Source organism: Rhinoraja longicauda, chromosome 5, assembly GCF_053455715.1.
Source record: "Rhinoraja longicauda isolate Sanriku21f chromosome 5, sRhiLon1.1, whole genome shotgun sequence".
In the NCBI taxonomy this organism is placed as follows: domain Eukaryota; kingdom Metazoa; phylum Chordata; class Chondrichthyes; order Rajiformes; family Arhynchobatidae; genus Rhinoraja; species Rhinoraja longicauda.
The window spans coordinates 70,147,619-70,171,415 of NC_135957.1; the positions used below are offsets into that span (position 1 = coordinate 70,147,619).

General features: G+C 44.5%; 1 protein-coding gene across 1 annotated transcript; it reads left to right on the plus strand.

The window, feature by feature from the left end:
* Window positions 1-809: 809 nt before the first annotated feature.
* On the plus strand, window positions 810-22,485 carry mtfr2 (mitochondrial fission regulator 2). The gene is made up of 8 exons (XM_078400070.1): window positions 810-828; window positions 8,774-8,901; window positions 13,054-13,158; window positions 18,054-18,172; window positions 18,763-18,983; window positions 19,375-19,708; window positions 19,787-19,967; window positions 22,322-22,485. Exons 1-8 carry the CDS (start codon window positions 810-812, stop codon window positions 22,385-22,387), a joined length of 1,173 nt encoding a protein of 390 aa, XP_078256196.1. The 3' UTR covers window positions 22,388-22,485.
* Window positions 22,486-23,797: the final 1,312 nt, after the last annotated feature.

Sequence of the window (23,797 nt, forward strand, 5' to 3'; positions counted from 1 at the left end):
TCCCTCTGGAGCAGGTCCACTAACCGTGTCACTTTCCCAAAGGTCCCGTAAGATTGGTAACCCCTGATATGGGTTGTTCCCTGTGCAGTTCCAGATTCGACTTTCATTGTCTGTTTTGTTTCTGACTGGGGTGATGTTTATACATCTTCTTTGGCCAGATACCATTTAGGTTCCTCAGGCCACCAGGCCCGTGTCTGGTTCTCCCACAAGGTTAAGATGCGTTGACAAGGACTGATGCCGACTTCTTCTTTCCCCGGAGTCCTTGGTTGAGCTATACATTCCGTCCCTATTGGAGTGTCAGTCAAAAGCCATTCCTGGGGGCCTCGATCTCTCCCTTTCGTGATGTTCCACTCAAACAGGTCCCACACTTCGACAGTTGATCCCCTCCAAGGCCATTGAGAACTCATAAGAGGTCCTCCACAAACCCAGCAGTCCTTGACACCCAGAGTCTGAGCAATCCTGGTAGCCAGGTCCACAAAGAGATTCCCTCTGAATTGAGGAATTTCTATCTGCTTCTGTATCTCTTCGTACAAGGATACAGATACTGGAGATCTCTTAGCTGGGGCTGGTTGGGTTATCCCTTTTCCTTTTAGCCTGTTTATTAGGATTTCCTTTTCCCTGTCTAAATATTCCTTCCCCAATTGGGACCCCATCCCCCATTGCCCGGCTTTCCATAAGCAAAGCCATCTCTGTCCTTTGGGGAAGGTCCTATACATCCTCATTCCCGTGTATCCCAAATTCTGCACTAAGTAGTATTCTACTCCCCCCTCCTTACAGCTGGTTCTGGTCCTATGGGTATAACATGAGTCATGCACATGGGAATGATAGGTAAAAGACCTTCTGGTTTGTCCGCCATACCTGATGGGGTGGTAACATTTATCACAGCTGTCCATACATTTACTTACAGTGACGACCATCATGAGCACCAGTGCCACGCACTGCATTGTAATCTTTTAGTTCAATTGTTCTTTCTCAAAGATCTGAGTCAGTGGTTTACTTCCTTGCCTTACTGTCCAGTCCTCCTCAGCTGGAGGTTCCACTGGTCCCTTTATTCGCGCTGCGTGTGTCCACCCTTTTTCTTTCGTCCGCACTGCAGTCTCCGTTTTCAACAGTACCAAATACGGACCAGTCCAACGGGGTGGCAATTTTTCTTCCTTCCACGATTTCACAAGAACCCACTCTCCCGCCTTCACGGAATGGATTGGAAAGTCGAGCGGGGGACTCTGTGCCAGCAGCCCCTTGGTTTTTAATTCTGTAATAGAACGAGAGACTGCCAGTAGATAGTTCCTTAAGAAAACATCACCACCCTCTAGGGTGGGTATTCCTTCTATCTTTCCCAAATAAGGTAACCCAAACAACATTTCGTAGGGGGATACTGCTATATCTTTCCGTGGGGCAGTTCGAATTCTAAGCAAGGCTATCGGCAAGCACTTAGTCCAAGGTAGTCTAGTCTCCTCCATTAGTTTGGTAATTTGTGTCTTTAGGGTGCCATTCATCCTCTCCACCATTCCCGAACTTTGCGGGTGCCAGGGAGTATGCAACTTTCCAATACTCCCTCCTTCAATAGATTTTCTATGATCGGTTGGAGTCCCTTTCGACCCTCGATGGAGATGGGGTATTGCCTGACTCGCACGGCGTCATGCCCTTCCCTGAGGACTATCCGGAGGGGTGGTATCCTCAGTCCCCCCCTATTTCCTTCCTTAGCCCAGACCTGATCATTGATCCTCTGTTCATCTTCTTCTTTTAGTTTATATAATTGGACCACTATCCGCCCTTCCACAGGTGCCGTTCCTATTCCCAACTGGATCTGCAGATCCCGTCCCATTAAGTTTACTCCAGCCTGTGGAACTAGAATCAAATCCTCCACCGCCTCCCTATTTTCGTATTTGACTTTTACTCCTTCTATCTCCGGGGCCGTCATCACTTTCCCTCCTACTCCAGAAATCTTCACATGCCCTTTCCCAGTTGCCATCCCTTCAGGTATTTTGGTCACACTTGATCTCTCAGCTCCTGAATCCACCATGAATACTGTGTCCTCTCCCTGGGGTCCAATTTTTAAATTTACTAGGGGTTCCCGTTTGTGTCCTGTTAACCCCAAGGAGGGGAACCCCTGACCCCCCCTATTCCTCTTCCATCAGGGTATACGACTGAACTTCTCTCCTTAGTTTTTTGGCACTCCCTTTTAAAATGTCTTTCTTCATTACAGTGATAACACCTGGAAGGTCCTGTTCTCCATGCCCCATCGCGTCCTATGTCTCTCCTCTCGCTTCCCATTCTCCCCCTCATTCCTCTTCCTCTTCCTCGTCCCCTCTCGGTCTCTTTCCGTCTATCCCCTTCTCGGTCTTGCTCAACCACTTGCTTTACCGCCTGCATCATCATTTTGGCTTTTCCCTTCTGCCTTTCCTCATCCCGTCGCACATATACTCTCTGTGCCTCTGTTAATAATTGGTTTAATGGTTTCTCATTCCAATCCTCTATCTTTTCTAAATTCTTCCGGACATCAGGCCAGGATTTGGTTACAAAATTCGCCCTCAAGAGTTGTTGCCCGGCGTCTGACTCCGGGTCAATCCCTGAATATTGCTGCATGTTCTTTCTCTGGTCGACCTTACAGCTCCATCCACCGGCGCTCCCTCGAGCTCAGGTATGCCGCTCTTCGACCGATCATCCCGGTCCCTGGACTGCCGGCCCGTGGGCTCCCAGCAAGGCCATCTGTGAAGCGCAGCGGCGTGGTCTCCCTGAACCTCCGCCCGCTGGCGTGGGAGCCGCTACCGGACCGATGCTCACCTGCTGTCCCTACTGTCCCTACTAAAGTGTCCCTGATCAACGTAAGATCCCTCCAAAACAAGACTTTCATCCTCAACGACTTCTTCATCACCCGTGGATTGGACTTCCTACTGCTCACAGAATCCTGGCTTAACCCTGGTGAGCTTGCTCCACTCGTGGAACTCTGTCCTGATAACTGTCACTTCTTCACCTCACCTAGGCTCTCCGGACGCGGTGGGGGCTTAGCCACTGTGTTTAAGAAACATTTCAACTGCCGCCTCCTGAACGCTGATCATTTCTCCAGTTTCGAGGTGCAACTAATTAAAGTAGGCCTAGCCTATCCCCTCTTAATTGTTCTTGTGTATCGCCCACCAAAAATGCATAAGGACTTCATCACCCAATTTGCTGATCTGATTTCTAGCATTTTGCCCAAATTTGACCGGATCATGATTCTTGGTGACTTTAATATTCATGTTTGCTGTCCCACTAAGCCTCTTGTGAGTGAATTTATGCACCTGGTTGAGTCCTTCAATCTGACTCTTCACACCACGGGACCCACTCACAAGTTAGGCCATACTCTCGACCTAGTGTTATCGTCCGGATTCCCAATCAACAACATTGAAACTACTGAAGCCTGTCTATCGGACCACAGCGCTATCATTTTTGACGCATCTCTGCCTTTATCTCCCGCAAAATCTCATCTCCCTGTTCGCTACTCCCGCGACATAAATTCATTGACTGCCAGTAAATTCTCCGAGGCTCTCACAGCTGCCCCCAACATCTGCACTATTGAGGCCTCTCCCCCCCATCTCAGCACTGAGGATCTCGCCTCTTTATTTAATATCACTTGCTCTTCCATCCTGGATTCTATCGCTCCCCTTAAAATGAAAAAGCCTAAGCCCAAAGGTCGGCCGTGGCTCAATGACACCACCAAAGCCCTAAGAAGGGAGTGCAGAAAATCAGAAAGGAGATGGAAATGTGACAAGCTTCAAATTTCCTTCGAAATTCTGAGAAACAATCTTCTCAAATACCAGGAAGCAGTAAAGTCTGCTAGAGCACAATACTTCTCCGACCTTATTTCCAAAAACTCTCATAACTCCAAGGTCCTATTTAGAACAATTACCTCTGTCATATGTCCCGCCCCCAGTACCAGCTTAGTTGGGTCCCCTGCTAAGTGCGAAGAATTCGCTAAATTTTTCACCAACAAAGTTGAGAATATTAGAATGAACATTTCCCCTCCCACCCGTGACCTAGCTGTCTCACTAGTCTGTTCATCTAAATTGGACTGCTTCCAACCCGTCACTCTATCCTCCCTTGCAAAGCTTATCTCCGCTATGAAACCTGCAACCTGCCCCCTTGATCCTGCCCCCACTGCCCTTCTGAAGGATGTCATTGCAATAGCTGGTCCCAGCATCCTCTCTATTATCAACAGTTCTCTGGCCACTGGCACTGTTCCAACCAGTTTCAAGCACGCGGTGGTCCAGCCCCTACTGAAAAAACCTAACCTAGACCCCACCTTGCCTAGCAACTACAGACCCATTTCCAAACTGCCATTCCTGTCAAAAGTCCTTGAAAAGGCAATCCTTAACCAATTAGTGCCCTACCTGCACCAAAACACCATCCTGGAAAGTTTCCAGTCAGGTTTCAGAGCCCACCACAGCACAGAGTCTGCCTTGTTGAAGGTACACAACGACCTGCTTCTCGCCATCGACACCGGCGACTGTGCAATCCTGCTCCTTCTCGACCTCAGCGCAGCATTCGATACAGTGGACCACACCATCCTTATTGACCGTCTCCGGTACGCGGTTGGCATTGATGGCACTGCCCTGAGCTGGTTCGCTTCGTACCTCAAAGATAGGAGTTTCGCCATCAACATAGGCAGTTATTCCTCTGCTCCAGCTAGCCTCTCCTGCGGAGTTCCACAAGGCTCAATCCTAGGCCCCATTCTCTTTTCTCTATACATGCTCCCCCTTGGCCAAATCATTCAAAGGCACGGCATTTCTTTCCACTGCTATGCCGATGACACTCAGCTTTACCTCCCCCTGAAACCCAACAACCAGTCAAATTTAAACAGCCTCTCACACTGCCTTGAGGACATAAAATGTTGGATGGCACAGAACTTCCTCCAATTAAATGAGAGCAAGTCTGAGGTCATCCTATTCGGCCCCCCCGACTCCATCAAATTGATAACAGGCAGTCTTGGAAGCCTATCCTGCCTAGTCAAACCGCATGTCAAAAACCTCGGCATGATATTTGACTCTGCATTAAAATTTGATAAGCAAGTCAACGCTGTGGTAAAAGCCAGCTTCTTCCAACTTCGAACCATAGCTAAAATCAAACCTTTCCTCAAATTCGACGACACAGAAAAAATCATTCACGCTTTCATTTCCTCCCGCCTAGACTACTGCAACTCCCTATACACTGGGATCAGCCAATCTTCCCTGTCCCGCCTGCAACTGGTCCAAAACGCCGCAGCGAGACTCCTGACGGGTACCCGTAAAAGGGACCACATCACCCCGATTCTGGCCTCTCTCCACTGGCTCCCTGTACGGTACAGAATCAACTTCAAGCTCCTCCTATTCACGTATAAAGCCCTAAATGGACACTCCCCCCCCTACATCAAAAATCTTCTAACCCCCCTCTCTAACTCCAGGTCCCTCAGATCGGCCGACTTGGGGCTATTCACTATCCCACGGTCTAGGCTTAAACTCAGGGGTGACCGCGCTTTTGCGGTTGCAGCTCCTAGACTGTGGAACAGCATCCCTCTCCCGATCAGAACTGCCCCCTCCATCGACTCCTTTAAGTCCAGGCTCAAAACATATTTCTACTCCCTAGCGTTTGAGGCTCATTGAGGAGGCGCTGTGAACTGTTTGCGTGCTACTGTATGTTTTCATTTTTTTTTCTATTGGAACCTAATTCAAATGTACAGCACTTTGGTCAACGTGGGTTGTTTTTAAATGTGCTATACAAATAAAATTGACTTGACTTGACTTGACACGGTGCTGGCGTGACTGAGCCGGCGGGCAGCGCCTGTGGAGACAAAGCCGAGGACAGGCGGCGTTCCTCGGGGAAGAGGCAGAGCAACGGAGCCACAACAGCCCGTCTCTCCATTGGTCAACTCCCGTGTAGCGTCACCTGACCAATCGTGGGAGGTTTTATGGAAAGGTGACGCCCTGTCGGTTACTGGCTGGAGATTTGAATTTCGGTCGGAGGAAGAGGGGAGCCGACGCGAGCGTGGAGGTGAGTGCCGATTGGGGGATGGGGGTGAGGGACAGAGGGGGGATGGGGTGAGGAGAGAGTATATTGGGTGGGTGAGGAGGAGGAGGACAGAGGGGGGATGGGTGTGAGGAGAGAGGATATGGGGGGGGGACAGAGGGGGGGTGGGGGTGAGGAGAGAGGATGGGAGGGGGAGGACAGAGGATATAGGGGGAGAGGATGATGGGGAGAGAGAGGATGGGGATGGGGGAGAGAGGATGGGGGAGAGAGGATGGGGGGAGAGGGAGAGGGGGAGGATGGGAAGAGAGGATTGGGGGAGAGTGGGGATGAGGAGAGAGAGGGGATGAGGGAGAGAGGATGGGGAGAGGGGATGGGGAGAGAGGATGGGGGAGAGAGAGGATGGGGGGATGGATGAGGAGGTGGGGGGATGGATGGGGAGGTGAGTGAGGATGGGGAGGTGAGTGGATGGGGGAGAGGGGATGGGGAGAGAGAGGATGGGTGGGAGAGAGGATGGGGAAGAGAGTGGGGATGGGGGAGTGAGGGGATGGGGAGATGAGTGTGGGAGGGGGAGGTGAGTGTGGGAGGGGGAGGTGAGTGGGAGTGGTGGAACTAATTGTAGACTTTCGAAGAGATCCCCATCCCCTCCCCCCACTCACCATCAACAACACCATAGTCACATCTGTGGAGTCATTTAAGTTCCTTGGAACCATCATCTCCAGGGATCTTAAATGGGGGCCCACCATCGACTCCACAGTCAAAAAGGCCCAACAGAGGATGTACTTCCTGCGGCAACTGAAGAAACACAATCTGCCACAGGCAATGATGGTCCAATTCTATACTGCTATCATTGAGTCCGTCCTCATCTTCTCCATCATGGTCTGGTTTGGCTCAGCCACCAAGCACAACTTCTGGAGGCTGCAAAGGAATCGTTCGCACAGTTGAGAAGGTTGTTGGCTGCAACCTTCCCCCCATTGATGACTGTACACTGCAAGGGCCAGGAAGCGAGCGGGCAAGATCATCTCTGACCCCTCTCACCCTGGCCACAAACTATTTGAAGCACTTCCCTCTGGAAGGCGACTCCGGACTGTCAAAGCAGCCACAGCCAGACATAAAAACAGCTTTTTTCCACGCGTGATAGTTCTACTCAATAACCAAAGCCTGTAGTCTCGTTTGCTCTGGTTTATTTTCACCCACATAATTAGACAGTAATGGTGTATCTTATTGGTTTGATGTGTTTATGCTTTATTCTTAATTGTTAACTGTATGTTTGTGTTGTCATTTGTGAGCGGAGCACGAAGGCACATTCCTTGTATCTGCATGGCCAATAAACATTTAGATTTAGGTGGGTGGGGGAGGTGGGTGGGGTGGAGGGGGAGGTGAATGAGGGTGGGGGAGGTGGGTGGAGGTGAGGGGGTGGGGAAGGGGGAGGGAGAGGTGAGTGGGGGAGGGGGAGGTGAGTGTGGGTGGGGGAGAGGGGAGGTGAGTGGAGGAGGAGTAGGTGGGTGGGGTAGGTGAGTGGGTGGGGGTGGGGGGGATGAGTGGGGATGGGGAGGGGGGTGAGTGGGGATGGGGAGGTGAGTGGGGATGGGGAGAGAGTGGGGATGGGGGAGAAAGTGGATGGGGAGAGAGTGGGGATGGGAGGGAAAGTAATGGGGATGGGAGGGAAAAGAGTGGGAATGGGTATGGGAGGGAAAGGAGGGTGTGGGGATGGGAGGGAAAGGAGTGGATGGGGGAGGGAGTGGGGATCTCGGGCAAACGCAAAAACACGAGAAATTGGACCCTGCGCGCCTGCCCCACTATTCAGTGTGGCCATGGCTGACCTGTCCCAAAACCTCGCCTCTTCCTCTCGGTGTGGGCATGGTGGGCACAGAGGTCATTTTCTGAGCTGTATGATTCATCTATGTTTGACCTCCAGCTCACCAGGTGCTTATTTTTGTGCTTCGTTTCGCCCATTGGAGCCTGGTTCTTACGATACGATAGAACTTAATTTAACCCAGGAGTGGCAAGGATTGGGGATGTGTAAAGATTATAGGGGGGGGCGGGGTCAGTTTACTCCACCCCACGACAGAAAGGAGTGAAGTTGTACAGTTTGATAGCCACAAGGAAGAAGGATCTCCTGTGGTTCTGCTGAGAATCCTATCTCTGTGCTCTAGGGCTTAATGACAGGGGTGTGTGTAAGAAGATTGATGGGGTAATGTGGTGGTGATACAGGTGGGGGAGGAAGCTGGTATTATTAAATTGTGGAGCAGATTTGAAGAACTGAACTGATTACTATTTATTTTACTCTCATGTTTAATGATTGTCACTAGTAGAATCAAACTTCAAGGAGAGACGATCACTTATTTTGGTGTAAAATGGGGATAAATAATAAAAAGGAAATTTTGATTATCCTTTTTCTTGCATTATGCATTTTCCGTTATATAAATGTGAATGTTGAAATGAATTGCAGATTCTCAATGTGTTTGAACATCTGGAAAAATATTGATGTGAAGAGTTCTCAGTTATATTTTAATAGTATTTGGAAGTGCATTATTATTAAAGTGGTGGATATTATTTGCTTAAGGATTGCTTTTGCATCTGCAAGTCTCAATAAATTTTGAATGCTTTTTTAAGATTTGTCAGAGATTTTGTCATGCCTTTAGTCCTCTTTTTTAAGAAATGCAAAATTGGGAGTGAATTCTTCTCGACATAAGTTTGAGATAGTGCGCCATGGGGAGACTAATACAATGGATGATGTCCTGCTTTTTAGTTGTGCCCTAAAATTTTATTTATGTTGTTTTCTTCATTTTTATAGAGATTTCTCCTGAATCAGTTCTCTTATTCAATGAGAACAGAGTGGTGAATGCTTTAAATCATCTCATGTCTCATCTCCTAAATTTTATATGTGAAGTTCTTGAGTACTTTGGAATATCACCTGATGTAGTAAGTTTTAATTCTTGACTCTTCATTAGATGTTAGTTTGTCACACATTTTAAAATAGTTATCATTACTTTTGTTGTTCTTATGTACTACACAGTTTCCCACTCAAATGCATGCCTAAAATCCAGTTCCTTTTGCACACCAGCAATCTCTGAAATATTGTTAAATATAAATGTTAATGCTAAGGCACTAAAATACAACCAACTTAGGTCTGAATATATATTAGTTTGTAATGCCCGGATTTAAGTCTATCATCATTCAGATTATTAAGTCTATCGTAATATCAGATTATTACCTCAATGGAGTTAGGTTAGGTAAGGGGGAGGTGCAGCGAGACCTGGGTGTCCTTGTACACCAGTCACTGAAAGTTGGCGTGCAGGTACAGCAGGCAGTGAAGAAAGCTAATGGAATGTTGGTCTTCATAACAAGAGGATTTCAGTATAGGAGAAAAGAGGTTCTTCTGCAGTTGTATAGGGCCCTGGTAAGACCACATCTGGAGTATTGTGTACAGTTTTGGTCACCTAATCTGAGGAAGGACATTCTTGTAATTGAGGCAGTGCAGCATAGGTTCACGAGATTGATCCCTGGGATGGCGGGACTGACATATGAGGAAAGATTGAAAAGACTAGGCTTGTGTTCACTGGAGTTTAGAAGGATGAGAGGGGATCTTATAGAAACATATAAAATTATAAAAGGACTGGACAAGCTAGATGCAGAAAAAATGTTCCCAATGTTGGGCGAGTCCAGAACCAGGGGCCAGAGTCTTAGAATAAAGGGGAGGCCATTTAAAACTGAGGTGAGAAAAAACTTTTTAACCCAGAGAGTTGTGAATTTGTGGAATTCTCTGCCACAGAGGGCAGTGGAAGTCAAATCACGGGATGGATTTAAGAGAGAGTTAGATAGAGCTCTGGGGGCTAGTGAACGATGTGAGAGGGGAGGTAAATACAGAAGTTAAAGTGTTGTACTTAAATGCGCGTAGTATAAAAAATAAAGTGGATGAGCTTGAGGCTCAGTTAGTCATGGGCAAGTATGATGTTGTAGGGATCACTGAGACATGGCTACAAGAGGACCAGGGCTGGGAACTGAATATTCAGGGGTACACAACGTATAGAAAAGACAGACAGGTGGGCAGAGGGGGTGGGGTTGCTCTGATGGTAAGGAATGATATTCATTCCCTTGCAAGGGGTGACATAGAATCAGGAGATGTTGAATCAGTATGGATAGAAATGAGAAATTGTAAGGGTAAAAAGACCCTAATGGGAGTTATCTATAGGCCCCCAAACAGTAGCCTCGACTTAGGGTGCAAGTTAAATCAGGAGATAAAATTGGCGTGTCAAAAATGTAATGCTACGGTGGTTATGGGAGATTTCAACATGCAGGTAGACTGGGAAAATCAGGTTGGAAATGGACCCCAGGAAAGAGAGTTTGTAGAGTGCCTTCGAGATGGATTCTTAGAACAGCTTGTACTGGAGCCTACCAGGGAGAAGGCAATTCTGGATTTAGTGTTGTGTAATGATCCTGATCTGATAAGGGGACTAGAGGTAAAAGAGCCATTAGGAGGCAGTGATCACAACATGATAAGTTTTACTCTGCAAATGGAAAGGCAGAAGGGAAAATCGGAAGTGTCGGTATTACAGTATAGCAAAGGGGATTACAGAGGCATGAGGCGGGAGCTGGCCAAAATTGATTGGAAGGAGGCCCTAGCAGGGAAGACGGTAGAACAGCAATGGCAGGTATTCCTGGGAATAATGCAGAGGTTGCAGGATCAATTTATTCCAAAGAGGTGGAAAGACTCTAAGGGGAGTAAGAGACACCTGTGGCTGACAAGGGAAGTCAGGGACAGCATAAAAATTAAGGAGAGGAAGTATAACATAGCAAAGAAGAGTGGGAAGACAGAGGATTGGGACTCTTTTAAAGAGCAACAAAAGTTAACTAAAAAGGCAATACGAGGAGAAAAGATGAGGTACGAGGGTAAACTAGCCAATAATATAAAGGAGGATAGCAAAAGTTTTTTTAGGTACGTGAAGAGGAAAAAAATAGTCAAGGCAAATGTGGGTCCCTTGAAGACAGAAGCAGGGGAATTTATTATGGGGAACAAAGAAATGGCAGACGAGTTAAACCGTTACTTTGGATCTGTCTTCACTGAGGAAGATACACACAATCTCCCAAATGTTCTAGGGGCCGGAGAACCTAGGGTGATGGAGGAACTGAAGGAAATCCACATTAGGCAGGAAATGGTTTTGGGTAGACTGATGGGACTGAAGGCTGATAAATCCCCAGGGCCTGATGGTCTGCATCCCAGAGTACTTAAGGAGGTGGCTCTAGAAATAGTGGAAGCATTGGAGATCATTTTTCAATGTTCTATAGATTCAGGATCAGTTCCTGTGGATTGGAGAATAGCAAATGTTATCCCACTTTTTAAGAAAGGAGGGAGAGAGAAAACGGGTAATTATAGACCAGTTAGTCTGACATCAGTGGTGGGGAAAATGCTGGAGTCAATTATAAAAGACGAAATTGCTGAGCATTTGGATAGCAGTAACGGGATCGTTCCGAGTCAGCATGGATTTACGAAGGGGAAATCATGCTTGACAAATCTACTGGAATTTTTTGAGGATGTAACTAGGAAAATTGACAAGGGAGAGTCAGTGGATGTGGTGTACCTCGACTTTCAGAAAGCCTTCGACAAGGTCCCACATAGGAGATTAGTGGGCAAAATTAGGGCACATGGTATTGGGGGTAGGGTACTGACATGGATAGAAAATTGGTTAACAGACAGAAAGCAAAGAGTGGGGATAAATGGGTCCCTTTCGGAATGGCAGGCAGTGACCAGTGGGGTACCGCAAGGTTCGGTGCTGGGACCCCAGCTATTTACGATATACATTAATGACTTAGACGAAGGGATTAAAAGTACCATTAGCAAATTTGCAGATGATACTAAGTTGGGGGGTAGTGTGAATTGTGAGGAAGATGCAATAAGGCTGCAGGGTGACCTGGACAGGTTGTGTGAGTGGGCGGATACATGGCAGATGCAGTTTAATGTAGATAAGTGTGAGGTTATTCACTTTGGAAGTAAGAATAGAAAGGCAGATTATTATCTGAATGGTGTCAAGTTAGGAGGAGGGGGAGTTCAACGAGATCTGGGTGTCCTAGTGCATCAGTCAATGAAAGGAAGCATGCAGGTTCAGCAGGCAGTGAAGAAAGCCAATGGAATGTTGGCCTTCGTAACAAGAGGAGTTGAGTATAGGAGCAAAGAGGTCCTTCTACAGTTGTACCGGGCCCTGGTGAGACCGCACCTGGAGTACTGTGTGCAGTTTTGGTCTCCAAATTTGAGGAAGGATATTCTTGCTATGGAGGGCGTGCAGCGTAGGTTCACTAGATTAATTCCCGGAATGGCGGGACTGTCGTATGTTGAAAGGCTGGAGCGATTGGGCTTGTATACACTGGAATTTAGAAGGATGAGGGGGGATCTTATTGAAACATATAAGATAATTAGGGGATTGGACACATTAGAGGCAGATAACATGTTCCCAATGTTGGGGGAGTCCAGAACAAGGGGCCACAGTTTGAGAATAAGGGGTAGGCCATTTAGAACGGAGATGAGGAAGAACTTTTTCAGTCAGAGGGTGGTGAAGGTGTGGAATTCTCTGCCTCAGAAGGCAGTGGAGGCCAGTTCGTTGGATGCTTTCAAGAGAGAGCTGGATAGAGCTCTTAAGGATAGCGGAGTGAGGGGGTATGGGGAGAAGGCAGGAACGGGGTACTGGTTGATAGTGATCAGCCATGATCGCATTGAATGGCGGTGCTGGCTCGAAGGGCTGAATGGCCTACTCCTGCACCTATTGTCTATTGTCTATTGTCTATTGAATCAAGGGATATGGGGAGAAGGCAAGCACGGGGTATTGATTGCGGACGATCAGCCATGATCACAATGAATGGCGGTGCTGGCTCGAAGGGCCGATTGGCCTCCTCCTGCACCTATTTTCTATGTTTCTATTAAGATGTCATAATTTTAGAAGGTAATTTTTGGGACGGTAATAGAAAATAGTCTTTAGATAAAACAGAAGCTCCTTGTGTTTAAAATTTGGAATACTTTATGCATACTGTTAAAACAAAAAATGTATACAATGAAGCATCCTAACATTCATGATTTCTAAACAGCTCAAATCACTATGGCAGAGCAAACCATATGGCCAGACTCGTAGCATTGTACGAAGGATAGGTTCGAGTCTTCCATTAAATTGTTGGTCCAAAGTCCACTTTCAGGTCAGTAATCATGGTGTCTGGAAACAAAATTGTTAATATTGATATTTTTTGCAGTATATTTCACTTTTAAATTTACTGGTATTTTATTTTTCCCCGCCATTGTATTCAATTCCAATTTTGATGGATATGCCAAATTTTAGTCTTCTAAAAATTATTTTGAAACTTTTCAGTTGTTTATATTGTGGATTGTGACATTGAATCGTAGAATTTTCACTGCGTAGAACAAGCTATTCAGTTCTTTGAATCCATATATGTTTTGTGTTAAGAGATCCAATACTGCTACCTTGCTCGTTTCATGTTGACCTGCAAATTATTTTCTCGGGGAGAGTAGTTTGGGAGCAGATGTCCACATCTGTCGTAAGTATTTATTCACAAAATGCTGGAGTAACTCAGCAGGTCAGGCAGCATCTCAGGAGAGAAGGAATGGGTGACGTTTCGGGTCAAGACCCTTCTTCAGACTGATGTCAGGGGGGCGGGACAAAGGAAGGATATAGGTGGAGACAGGAAGATAGAGGGAGATCTGGGAAGGGGGAGGGGAAGAGAGGGACTATATAAAGTTGGAGAAGTCGATGTTCATACCATTGGGCTGTAAGCTGCCCAGGCGAAATATGAGGTGCTGTTCCTCCAATTTCAGGTGGGCCTCACTATGGCACTGGAGGAGGCCCATGACAGAAAGGTCAGACTGGGAATGGGAGGGGGGTTTGAAGTGCTCGGCCACCGGGAGATCAGATTGGCAAACGCGGACCGAGCGCAGGTGTTGAGCGAAGCGATCGCCGAGCCTGCGTTTGGTTTCGCCGATGTAAATAAGTTGACATTTGGAGCAGCGGATGCAATAGATGAGGTTGGAGGAGGTGCAGGTGAACCTCTGTCTCACCTGGAAAGACTGTTTGGGTCCTTGGATGGAGTTGAGGGGGGAGGTAAAGGGACAGGTGTTGCATCTCGTGCGGTTGCAGGGGAAAGTGCCCGGGGATGAGGTGGTTTGGGTAGGAAGGGACGAGTGGACCAGGGAGTTACGGAGGGAACGGTCTCTGCGGAACGCAGAAAGGGGAGGGGATGGGAAGATATGGCCAGTGGTGGGGTCTCGTTGTAGGTGACGGAAATGTTGGCGGATGATTTGTTGGATACGCTGGCTGGTGGGGTGGAAGGTGAGAACGAGGGGGATTCTGTCCTTGTTACGAGTGGGGGGAGGGGGAGCAAGAGCGGAGCTGCGGGAAGGGACCCTAGTGAGAGCCTCATCTATAATGGAGGAGGGGAAACCCCGTTTCCTGAAGAATGAGGACATCTCGGAAGCCCTAGTGTGAAACACCTCGTCCTGGGCGCAGATGCGGCGTAGACGGAGGAATTGGGAGTAGGGGATAGACTTTTTGCAGCAGACCGGGTGGGAAGAAGTGTAGTCCAGATAGCTGTGCGAGTCAGTGGGTTTATAGTAGATGTCAGTCACTAGTCTGTCTCCTGTGATGGAGATGGTGAGGTCCAGAAACAGGAGGGAGATGTCGGAGATAGTCCAGGTATATTTAAGGGCAGGATGGAAATTGGAAGTGAAGTGTATGAAGTCCGTGAGTTCTGCATGGGTACAAGAGGTAGCGCCAATGCAGTCGTCGATGTAGCGGAGGTAGAGTTCGGGGATGGGGCCAGTGTACGTCCGGAACAGGGATTGTTCGACGTACCCGACAAAGAGGCAGGCATAGCTAGGGCTCATGCGAGTGCTCATAGCTACGCCTCTGGTTTGGAGGAAGTGGGAGAAGTCAAAGGAGAAGTTGTTAAGGGTAAGAACTAGCTCTGCTAGGCGGAGGAGAGTGTTTGTAGATGGGGATTGGCTGGTTCTACGGTCGAGGAAGAAACGGAGCGCTTCGAGACCATCCTTGTGGGGGATGGAAATGTAGAGTGACTGGACATCCATGGTAAAGATGAGGGAGTGGGGGCCTGGGAACCGGAAGTTGTCGAGGAGATGGAGAGCGTGTCTTGGACGTAGGTGGGGAGGGATTGACCGTAGAGAAAGAAAAACAAGGCTGGCATGCATTGGGAGCTTTGAATGATGAGGAATGTTGTAAATTTAGTCAAAATAGAAAGGTTTAGGTTTATTGTTAATGTCACATGTACATAGGTACAGTCAAAAAAATTGTTTTGTACGCTACGCAATCAGATCGGATAATACTATTCATGGTGTCAAATTCAAGTACAATAGATATAGCTACGGGGAAGATATAGATATAGTTCTCGGCATTGTAGTACATCAGTTTCACAGACAGAATCTAATACCTGCAACGGGGTAGAGGTGAATCGGACAGTACCCGAGCTCACGGAAGGACGATTCAGACATTTGATAACAGAGGGGAATGCGCTGTTTCTGAGTCTTGTGATGCGTGCTTTCAAGCATATCTAAGGTTTAGGAAATTGAAATCGGACAGGTCCCTAAAGGAACATAAAGAAATCAGGAAAAAAACTCAAAACAAGGAATCAGAAAGGCTAAAAGGGGCCATGAAATATCCTTGGTGGAGAGGATCCAAAATGTATGAAAATCCAAAGGCTTTTTATACACATTTATTACAAATGAGAGGTTGGCACTGGAGGCAGGGGAACCGAATGAGTACTTTGCTTTGGTATTCACCAAGAAGAGCACCTAGAACAGTAAGATCGGTGTGGAATACATAATATTCTCGGGCATGCTGATATCGAGGAGAAGGATATTCTGGATCTCTTGAAGAATATAAAGCTGGAAAAGTCCTAGGGCCTGATGGGATCTGTTCCATGTTCTTGAGAGAGGCAAGAGAGGAAATTTTTGGGGCCTTGATGGAGATCTTTATATCCTCTAACCAGGTGGTGAGTTCCGAAAGGATTGGAGGGTGGCAAATGTTGTTTCTTTGTTGAAGAAAGGGAAAAGGGATAATCCAGCAAATTATAGGCTGGTCAGCCTTGCATCAGTGCTGGGGAGCTATTGGAGAGGATTTACTTGTATTTGGAAGACATGGGAGGGGGCGGATTTTAGGGGTATTCATGTGATAGCAGAATTAGGCCATTTGGCCCATCAAGTCTACACTTCCATTCAATCATGGCTGATCTATCTCTCGCTCCTAACCCCATTCTCGTGCTCCCCATAACCCCTGACACCTAAATCAGTATGGCTTTGTGCAGGGTAGGTCATATCTTATGAACTTGATTGAATTATTTGAGGAGGTAACTAAGATGATTGATGAGAGAAGGGCAGTGGAAATTATGTACATGAACTTTGGTAAGGCATTTGACATAATCCCTTAAGGAAGGTCTATCCAAAAGATTAAGGTGCACGGGATCCTTTGTGACTTTTTGCCCGTTTTCACTTATTTTTGCTCTTATTTTACAAAAACTCATTTTTGTCTTAGTCATTTATAGATATGAGAAACAGAAGAGGTCCCTGCACTGATCCCTACAGAACACAACAGAGCTCTAGCCAGAATAACACCTTTCCACCAGTACCTTTTGTCTTCCATTGTTAAGCTAGGTTTGGATACAGACTACCAAGTCATCATGGATGCCATGCATCCTAATCTTCTCGAGGAACTTTATCAAACTGTGTACCACCCTATCTTCATTCTAAAAACACCTATGTAATTTCCTAAAAAAGTTCAATTGAGTTTGTGATACAGGCCATACTCCTCACAAAACCATGCTGACTGTCCTTAATTAGCCTATAACTTCCAAATGAGAGTAAAAGCTACCCCTAAGAATCCTCTCCAGTAGCATCCCCACCACTGATGTGAGGCCCACTGGACGTTCATTTTCTGTTTTATCCCCGTTGCCGTTCTCAAATAAAGGAACAACTTTGGGCACTCTCCAATCCTCCAGGACCTCGCCCGTGTTTAGAGAGGACACGTAAATCTTTGTCAAGGCCTGAGAGCGCGAGGGATGTAAAAGAGGTAGGAGAGCAATACAAATCATGGAAAACATCACAATCAGAGAGGATATACTAGAGAGCTCATCCACTAAGCCATTGGGGTAGAGTTCAGAGATTTAAAAAAATGCCATCACTATAATGGGGTTAAACTATCGGCCACTCAACAGACAAGGGGAGATAGAGGAACAAATATAGATCATAGATCAAAAATCTTCTAACCTACCACTCTATCTCCAGGTCCCTCAGATCGGCCGATTTGGGGCTACTGACTATCCTGCGGTCTAGGCTTAAGTTCAGGGGTGACTGCGCTTTTGCGATTGTAGCTCCTAGACTGTGGAACAGCATCCCTCTCCCCATCAGAACTGCCCCCCTCCATCGACTCTTTTAAGTCAAGGCTCAAAACCTATTTCTACTCCCTAGCATTTGCGGCCCTCTGAAGGGGCGTTGTGAACTGTTTATGTATGTGCTGTTATGTTTGTGTGCCATTGTATGTTCGTTCTTAGTACCTGAACTGATGTACAGCACTTTGGTCAACGTGTGTTGTTTTTAAATGTGCTATACAAATAAAATTGACTTGACTTGACTTGATAGAATAGTGCAGCTAAAGTTTCTTCTACTTCTGAATTTGATATGGTGATTAAAGATCTTAAAATACCCTGTTGATGATGATGATATTTTATTATCACATGTACTTGGTACAGTGAAATTCATTGTTTTACATACAATATACAGAGCATGCAAAGAGCCGGCGACAAAGTTGCATCAGTATTTAATTTTGTCTCGATCGTCCGTCCCCCCACGCCCCGCAATTTTTAACAAATTACACACCAAAGTGTGAATACATTAAACACACAGATCAACGGGTACTAAGCATTTGTCAATCAATCTCTCATTTTAAGTCTTTTTGGTGTATTGTTAATTGTCCACTGACTTTTTTTTAGAATTGTTTCTCTAATTCCCATTGTACATTTTGTTGATAAATGTTTATGCAGAGAATTATACATTTAACTAGGTCTTTTTGTAGGTTTTAGAAGGACTAAGTGTGGCTCACTTGAATAGCTACACCCCAAAACCTACGGTTCCATCGTTGGCCGATGTAGCATGGATCGCTGATGATGATGGTGACGTTTTAACTCGATATAGGTAAGTATGTGTACTTCAGCTTTAGAATTATAAGGATATTAGCACATTACAGATTTTTTTCTATTATTTTCATTTGATAGATAATAATCAAGTAATTAAAGAATAAATCAATAATTGGAAATGTATATTTGTCATTTTTTTCCATTTAGTTTACCTGGATAATCTATATAATAGACAATTCAAAAATAATTCTGCTATCAAGAAGCATGCTTTGAATTTAAAGTTATTCAGAAATAAACTATACTGAAAAATATATTGTCCAATTATATGCTAATAACATTCTGAAGTACATTTCAAAGGGTGGTTTAAATTTCATTTATCCCAAAATGGATCAATGAAATTCTTGCAGCAGCACAACATACATGTAAACATAGTACTCTGTAAACACCTGTGAACATTTCATGTAAAAACTCTGTAAAACTCTGTAAACATTTAATAGATAGTCAAAGATTGCAAAAATCATCATCAAACTTATTGGAATACTATGGATTAGGGTAACAGTAAAAGAATTTTTAAAAATGAACATACTGAAAATCTGTTTTAGCATGAATGAATAATGAGAATGAATTGTTTGCTTTGTCTCGCCGTAGGAATGAATGGCATCCTGCCAAAGCACAATGTAAGATCAGTTCTCATCACAAGTCGACAACTTCTGTAAATCATTTAAAAAAAGAGAGTAATGCTTGGAACCAAGGTGTATCAAATGAAAATGCCTTGAATAAGATTGCTCAACTTGAAGATGAATTATCATCCCTGAAGTCACAAATGGCCATGATTATTTTAAAACAGGATCAAAGACCAGGCTCTGCTTGTAAGTTATGTGGATGATTACGTATTGGTTGGCAAGTACACAAAAACATTTTAGGGATAACTAAAAAATTACAAGAGGTAAAAAAAAGTGTGCAGAGTTAGATTTTGTACGGTAGCATAATCGATGTAATTGTTTTTCTTACATATATAATGGTTTAAATCTGCAGGATCACTGAACCTTGAATACTATGATCAGTTCTGGTTACTGAAACATGAGAAATGCCCAACACATCTTTAATCTGTTAAAGTACAATTGAACCAACTACTAGAAAAGTCACCAGACTAATCCAAGCATTAGCTTTTGCACCTCAAACGGGAACCATTAAAAAACACATTATGACTTGTATATTGAAATATTTACTGCTTTTTGAATAGTTTTTTTCTGCTCCTAGGTTCATCTCAATTTGAATCAAATGGCTTTGCCATTCCTGGTACTCCTACCTTTATTCCTCCAAGATCAGCATCAACACCGCTTGGTGCTTTGAATCATCCTTCAATGACTGCTACTGAACCAAAGATGTTGCCGCCGCCGCCACCTCCACTACCATCAGCAACCAAGAACAATGTTGTAGCAACTAAAGATCTCAATCAAGAGTGCCAAGCTTTGAAGATAAATTCCAGTCATGTGACCATCAAACCAAAGCTAATTGAAAAACCCTCAAAGTCCTTCAACATGATGGATGTATTACAGGACATGCAGAAGGTCAAATTAAGAATAGTAGAAAGGTATTTTATTTGTAATTTAAGGAACTGGGACATTTCAGAGATTTGGCATATATTAAAAACTTGTTCTTGTTTTTAAAGGTCACCAGGAGGGACACCTCGCAGGGAGAAACCAGCAAAGAAAGCACCCATTTCTGATCCAGCAGCACTTATTGCTGATGCTTTAAAACGCAAGTTTGCACACAGATACCTTAACGATTCTTCTGATAAAGAAAACGAGTCCTCTGAATTCTCTCCGCTATCGAGTCCAGAGACTTTAAAGGTAAGTTGATTCATATAAACCATTTAAGTTTTAAAATACTCAACAGATTAAGCAGCATTTGCTAATAGCATTCACAGATGCTGCGCATCTTGTTCAATGTTTCCGGTATTTTCTGTTTGTATTTTAGGTTTCAAGCATCTAAATTTATTATTGTAGGTTCATTAGCATGGCTTTAAAGTTTTGTGTCATTATTTGTAACTAAATGCATGTTAAAATAGGAAAGTTGAATAGTTTACCAAATTAAGTTCTCTGATAGCAACGCAAATTGTAAAATATGGTCATCTTGCTTGTGATCTTTGGCTAAATAATATTTTTGGTTTGTGGCCCTATATTAATAAGAAAGATTAGCCGCCAGATGCATCAATTATGGAATCAAAGCCTCAAAAGCTTGATGAGCCAGTTTATTGCAAAGATCAAACCCCAGCTCTTAAGTAGGGATCCAGGTACCCATTACCCCACTACCGTAGAGGGCTCATGTGTCGGAGTAGCGTCTGAAAAATGGGGCCAAAACAAGTAGTTTCGCTGTTCTGTTGTCTGAAAAATGTACTCGCTTCACTTTTGAAAAGAATTTATAAACTGTCTTGTGCTTTCTCTATTTTTTGGAGATATTCTCTGCTTGGATTCTAATCTTTGTTTTTTGTATTTTGTGAAATTCCCAAAGCTGAGGAAATATGACTCTACTAAAATGGGCATGTTCTTCCCATCTGCTCATACTGCAGCTGTTGCAATGTGTAGTAATATTTAGGTTTACATTTCAGTTTGATTTTTGTATCTGCTTGGGAATTCTGCAATAGTATCAAAAAGAGGGCAATTTCCACATGCATGCTGACAATAACTCAACAAACTGCTACTTTTGACTACTCCAATATCTGAGACCCAGTACTTGATAGCAAAAAAATTCTTCCAACCACACATTATGAAGATCAAGATTCAAGAATATACTATTGTCATATATATCGGAACAATAGCATAACGGCAGCAGCATAACAGGCCCATAAACACTATACATGTAGATAATATATAATAAACAAGATGTTCAATAAATTAATAACCACAATACATGCAAAGAAATCCTTAGTGCAACCAAAGACAGGCCATAGTTCATAGTTGAGGTTAATGGTCTGTAGTTTACAAGGGCCAGGTGGTTGTTGGGAAGAAGCTATTCTTGAACCTGATGTTCACGTTTTTACTGATGGTAGGATTGAAATGAGAACATGGCCAACATGGTGAGGGTCTTTGATTACTTACTGGCTTTTGAGGCAGGGCTTCCGATAGACCCTCTTGATGGAGGGGATGCCCATAAGTTTGATGGGCTAGGCAGTGCCCACCACTTTCTGCAATCTCTGTTGTACCCGGGCATTCGTTATCGAACCAGACTGATGTGACCAGTCCATACGCTCTCTCTGCTTTTAGGTTTGGGTTTTATTATTGTCATGTGTATTGAGGTACCGTGAAAAGCTTTGTTTTGCATGTTATCCAATTAGATCAGATAATGTTATATCTAAATACAATGAAGTCAAACCCAAGAACAATAGATAGAGCAAAGGGGAAGATAAAGAGTGCACAATATAGTTCTCAGCGTTGTAGCGCATCATTAACAGACAAAGTCCACTGCTTTCGCTTTCAAGCTTCTTTCTCTTCTGCCCGACAAGAGTGAGGAGGAGGAGGAACGTCCAGGGTGGGACAAGTCTATGTTGCCTGCTTTTCCATGGCAATGTGAAGTGTAGATGGAGTCAATGGTGGCTGACTGGTCTGAGTGACGGACTGGAATAGACCTATGATTCGCTGCAATTTTTTGCAGACTTGGGCAGAGTTGTTCCTAAACCAAGCGGAGATGCAACCCGACAGTTTGCTTTCTATGGTGTGCCTGTAGTAGTTTGTAAAATCATTGGAGATATGCTGAATTTCCTCAGTCTTCTAAGGAAGTAGAGGCGTTGGTATGCCTTTCTGGCTATCGTTTGGTTCACGACAGATTGTTGGTAATAGTAATGCCAAAGATGTTCTTAACTATTTCTATTTCGCACCATTTCACACCAATGATGCTGACTCGGGCATGTTAATCATGCTTTCTGAAGTCGATAACTACCTCTTTTGTCTTGCTGACGTTGAGAGAGAGGTTGTTGTCTTGATATCGTTTTATTAAGTTCTCTATCTCCTTCCTGTTAAAGTGTAGAAATACAATTAATTAGATGGCATGTTGAACTTTGCAGCAGTCAGACTAGCTAGATTACTCACATACAATCTACACTTATTGAAATAAATGATTTTAACTTGAAGCAGTGGAGAAACTGATTTTGTACAATTAAGTTTATCAAAATTTACGAATAATTGTTATTTATCTTTCTCCCATCCAGTTTGGGCAACACATTCCAAAACATGACAACCGAAATAATATTTTGAAGACTGGTAAAATAATCTAACCAGAAAAAGTAAATGTTGGTAAATATTACTAATCAGGGAAAAGAAGTGGGTAACACTGAAGGTGGTGTTTTGTAAAGTACTGTAGATTAAAGCAATAGGAGTGATACTTGTTAATCTATGTAAGTCATTCACTGAGGATAACCTGCTGTTAGTTAAGAAGGCTAGCACAAGGCATTGTAAATTATACATGTGAAGTTAGCTAGAATTCATGAAACCCCATTTTTTAAGAATTTATTTTTCTTTTAAAGTAATGTTTTAAGTATATTCAGCTAATGCTGTGCCAACAATCAATAATCTTTTTGATTCGTGTCTTATCTTCAGATTGTGCTTGTAAATTTTGTAAAGATTGGAGAATGAGTCTTCAGCAGTGTTCAGAGTGAAACAAGATCATGTCATGTAAATGTATGATTCAACAATTAAACTGAGTGAAAGATTCACTTACTTGCATTAATTTTTGCAAATGTATTAAATGTAAAAGTTACCTCTCCGTCATGCGCGCCTGCACACACACAGACACACACACACACACAGACACATGCGCACACACAGCGCAAATTGAACCTTTGATTTATTTCAAATATTTTGCTTTGAATCAGGTTTGCGGATGACACGAAGCTGGGTGGCAGTGTTAGCTGCGAGGAGGATGCTAGGAGGCTGCAGAGTGACTTGGATAGATTAGGCGAGTGGGCAAATGCATGGCAGATGCAATATAATGTGGATAAATGTGAGGTTATCCACTTTGGCGGCAAGAACAGGAAAGCAGAGTATTACCTGAATGGTGACCGATTGGGAGAAGGGGATGCAACGTGACCTGGGTGTCATGGTGCACCAGTCATTGAAAGCAAGCGTGCAGGTGCAGCAGGCAGTGAAGAAAGCGAATGGTATGTTGGCATTCATAGCAAGAGGATTTGAGTTTAGGAGCAGGGAGGTTCTACTGCAGTTGTACAGGGCCTTGGTGAGACCGCACCTGGAGTATTGTGTGCAGTTTTGGTCTCCTAATCTGAGGAAAGACGTTCTTGCCTTAGAGGGAGTACAGAGAAGGTTCCCTGGGATGGCGTGACTTTCATATGAAGAAAGACTGGATAGACTAGGCTTGTACTCGCTGGAATTTAGAAGACTGAGGGGGGATCTTATAGAAACATAAAATTCTTAAGGGGTTGGAGAGGCTAGATGCGGGAAGATTGTTCCCGATGTTGGGGGAGTCCAGAACCAGGGGTCACAGCTTAAGGATAAGGGGGAAGTCTTTTAGGACCGAGATGAGAAAACATTTCTTCACACAGAGAGTGGTGAGTCTGTGGAATTCTCTGCCACAGAAGGTAGTTGAGGCCAGTTCATTGGCTATATTTAAGAGGGAGTTAGATGTGGCCCTTTTTGCTAAAGGGATCAGGGGGTATGGAGAGAAGGCAGGT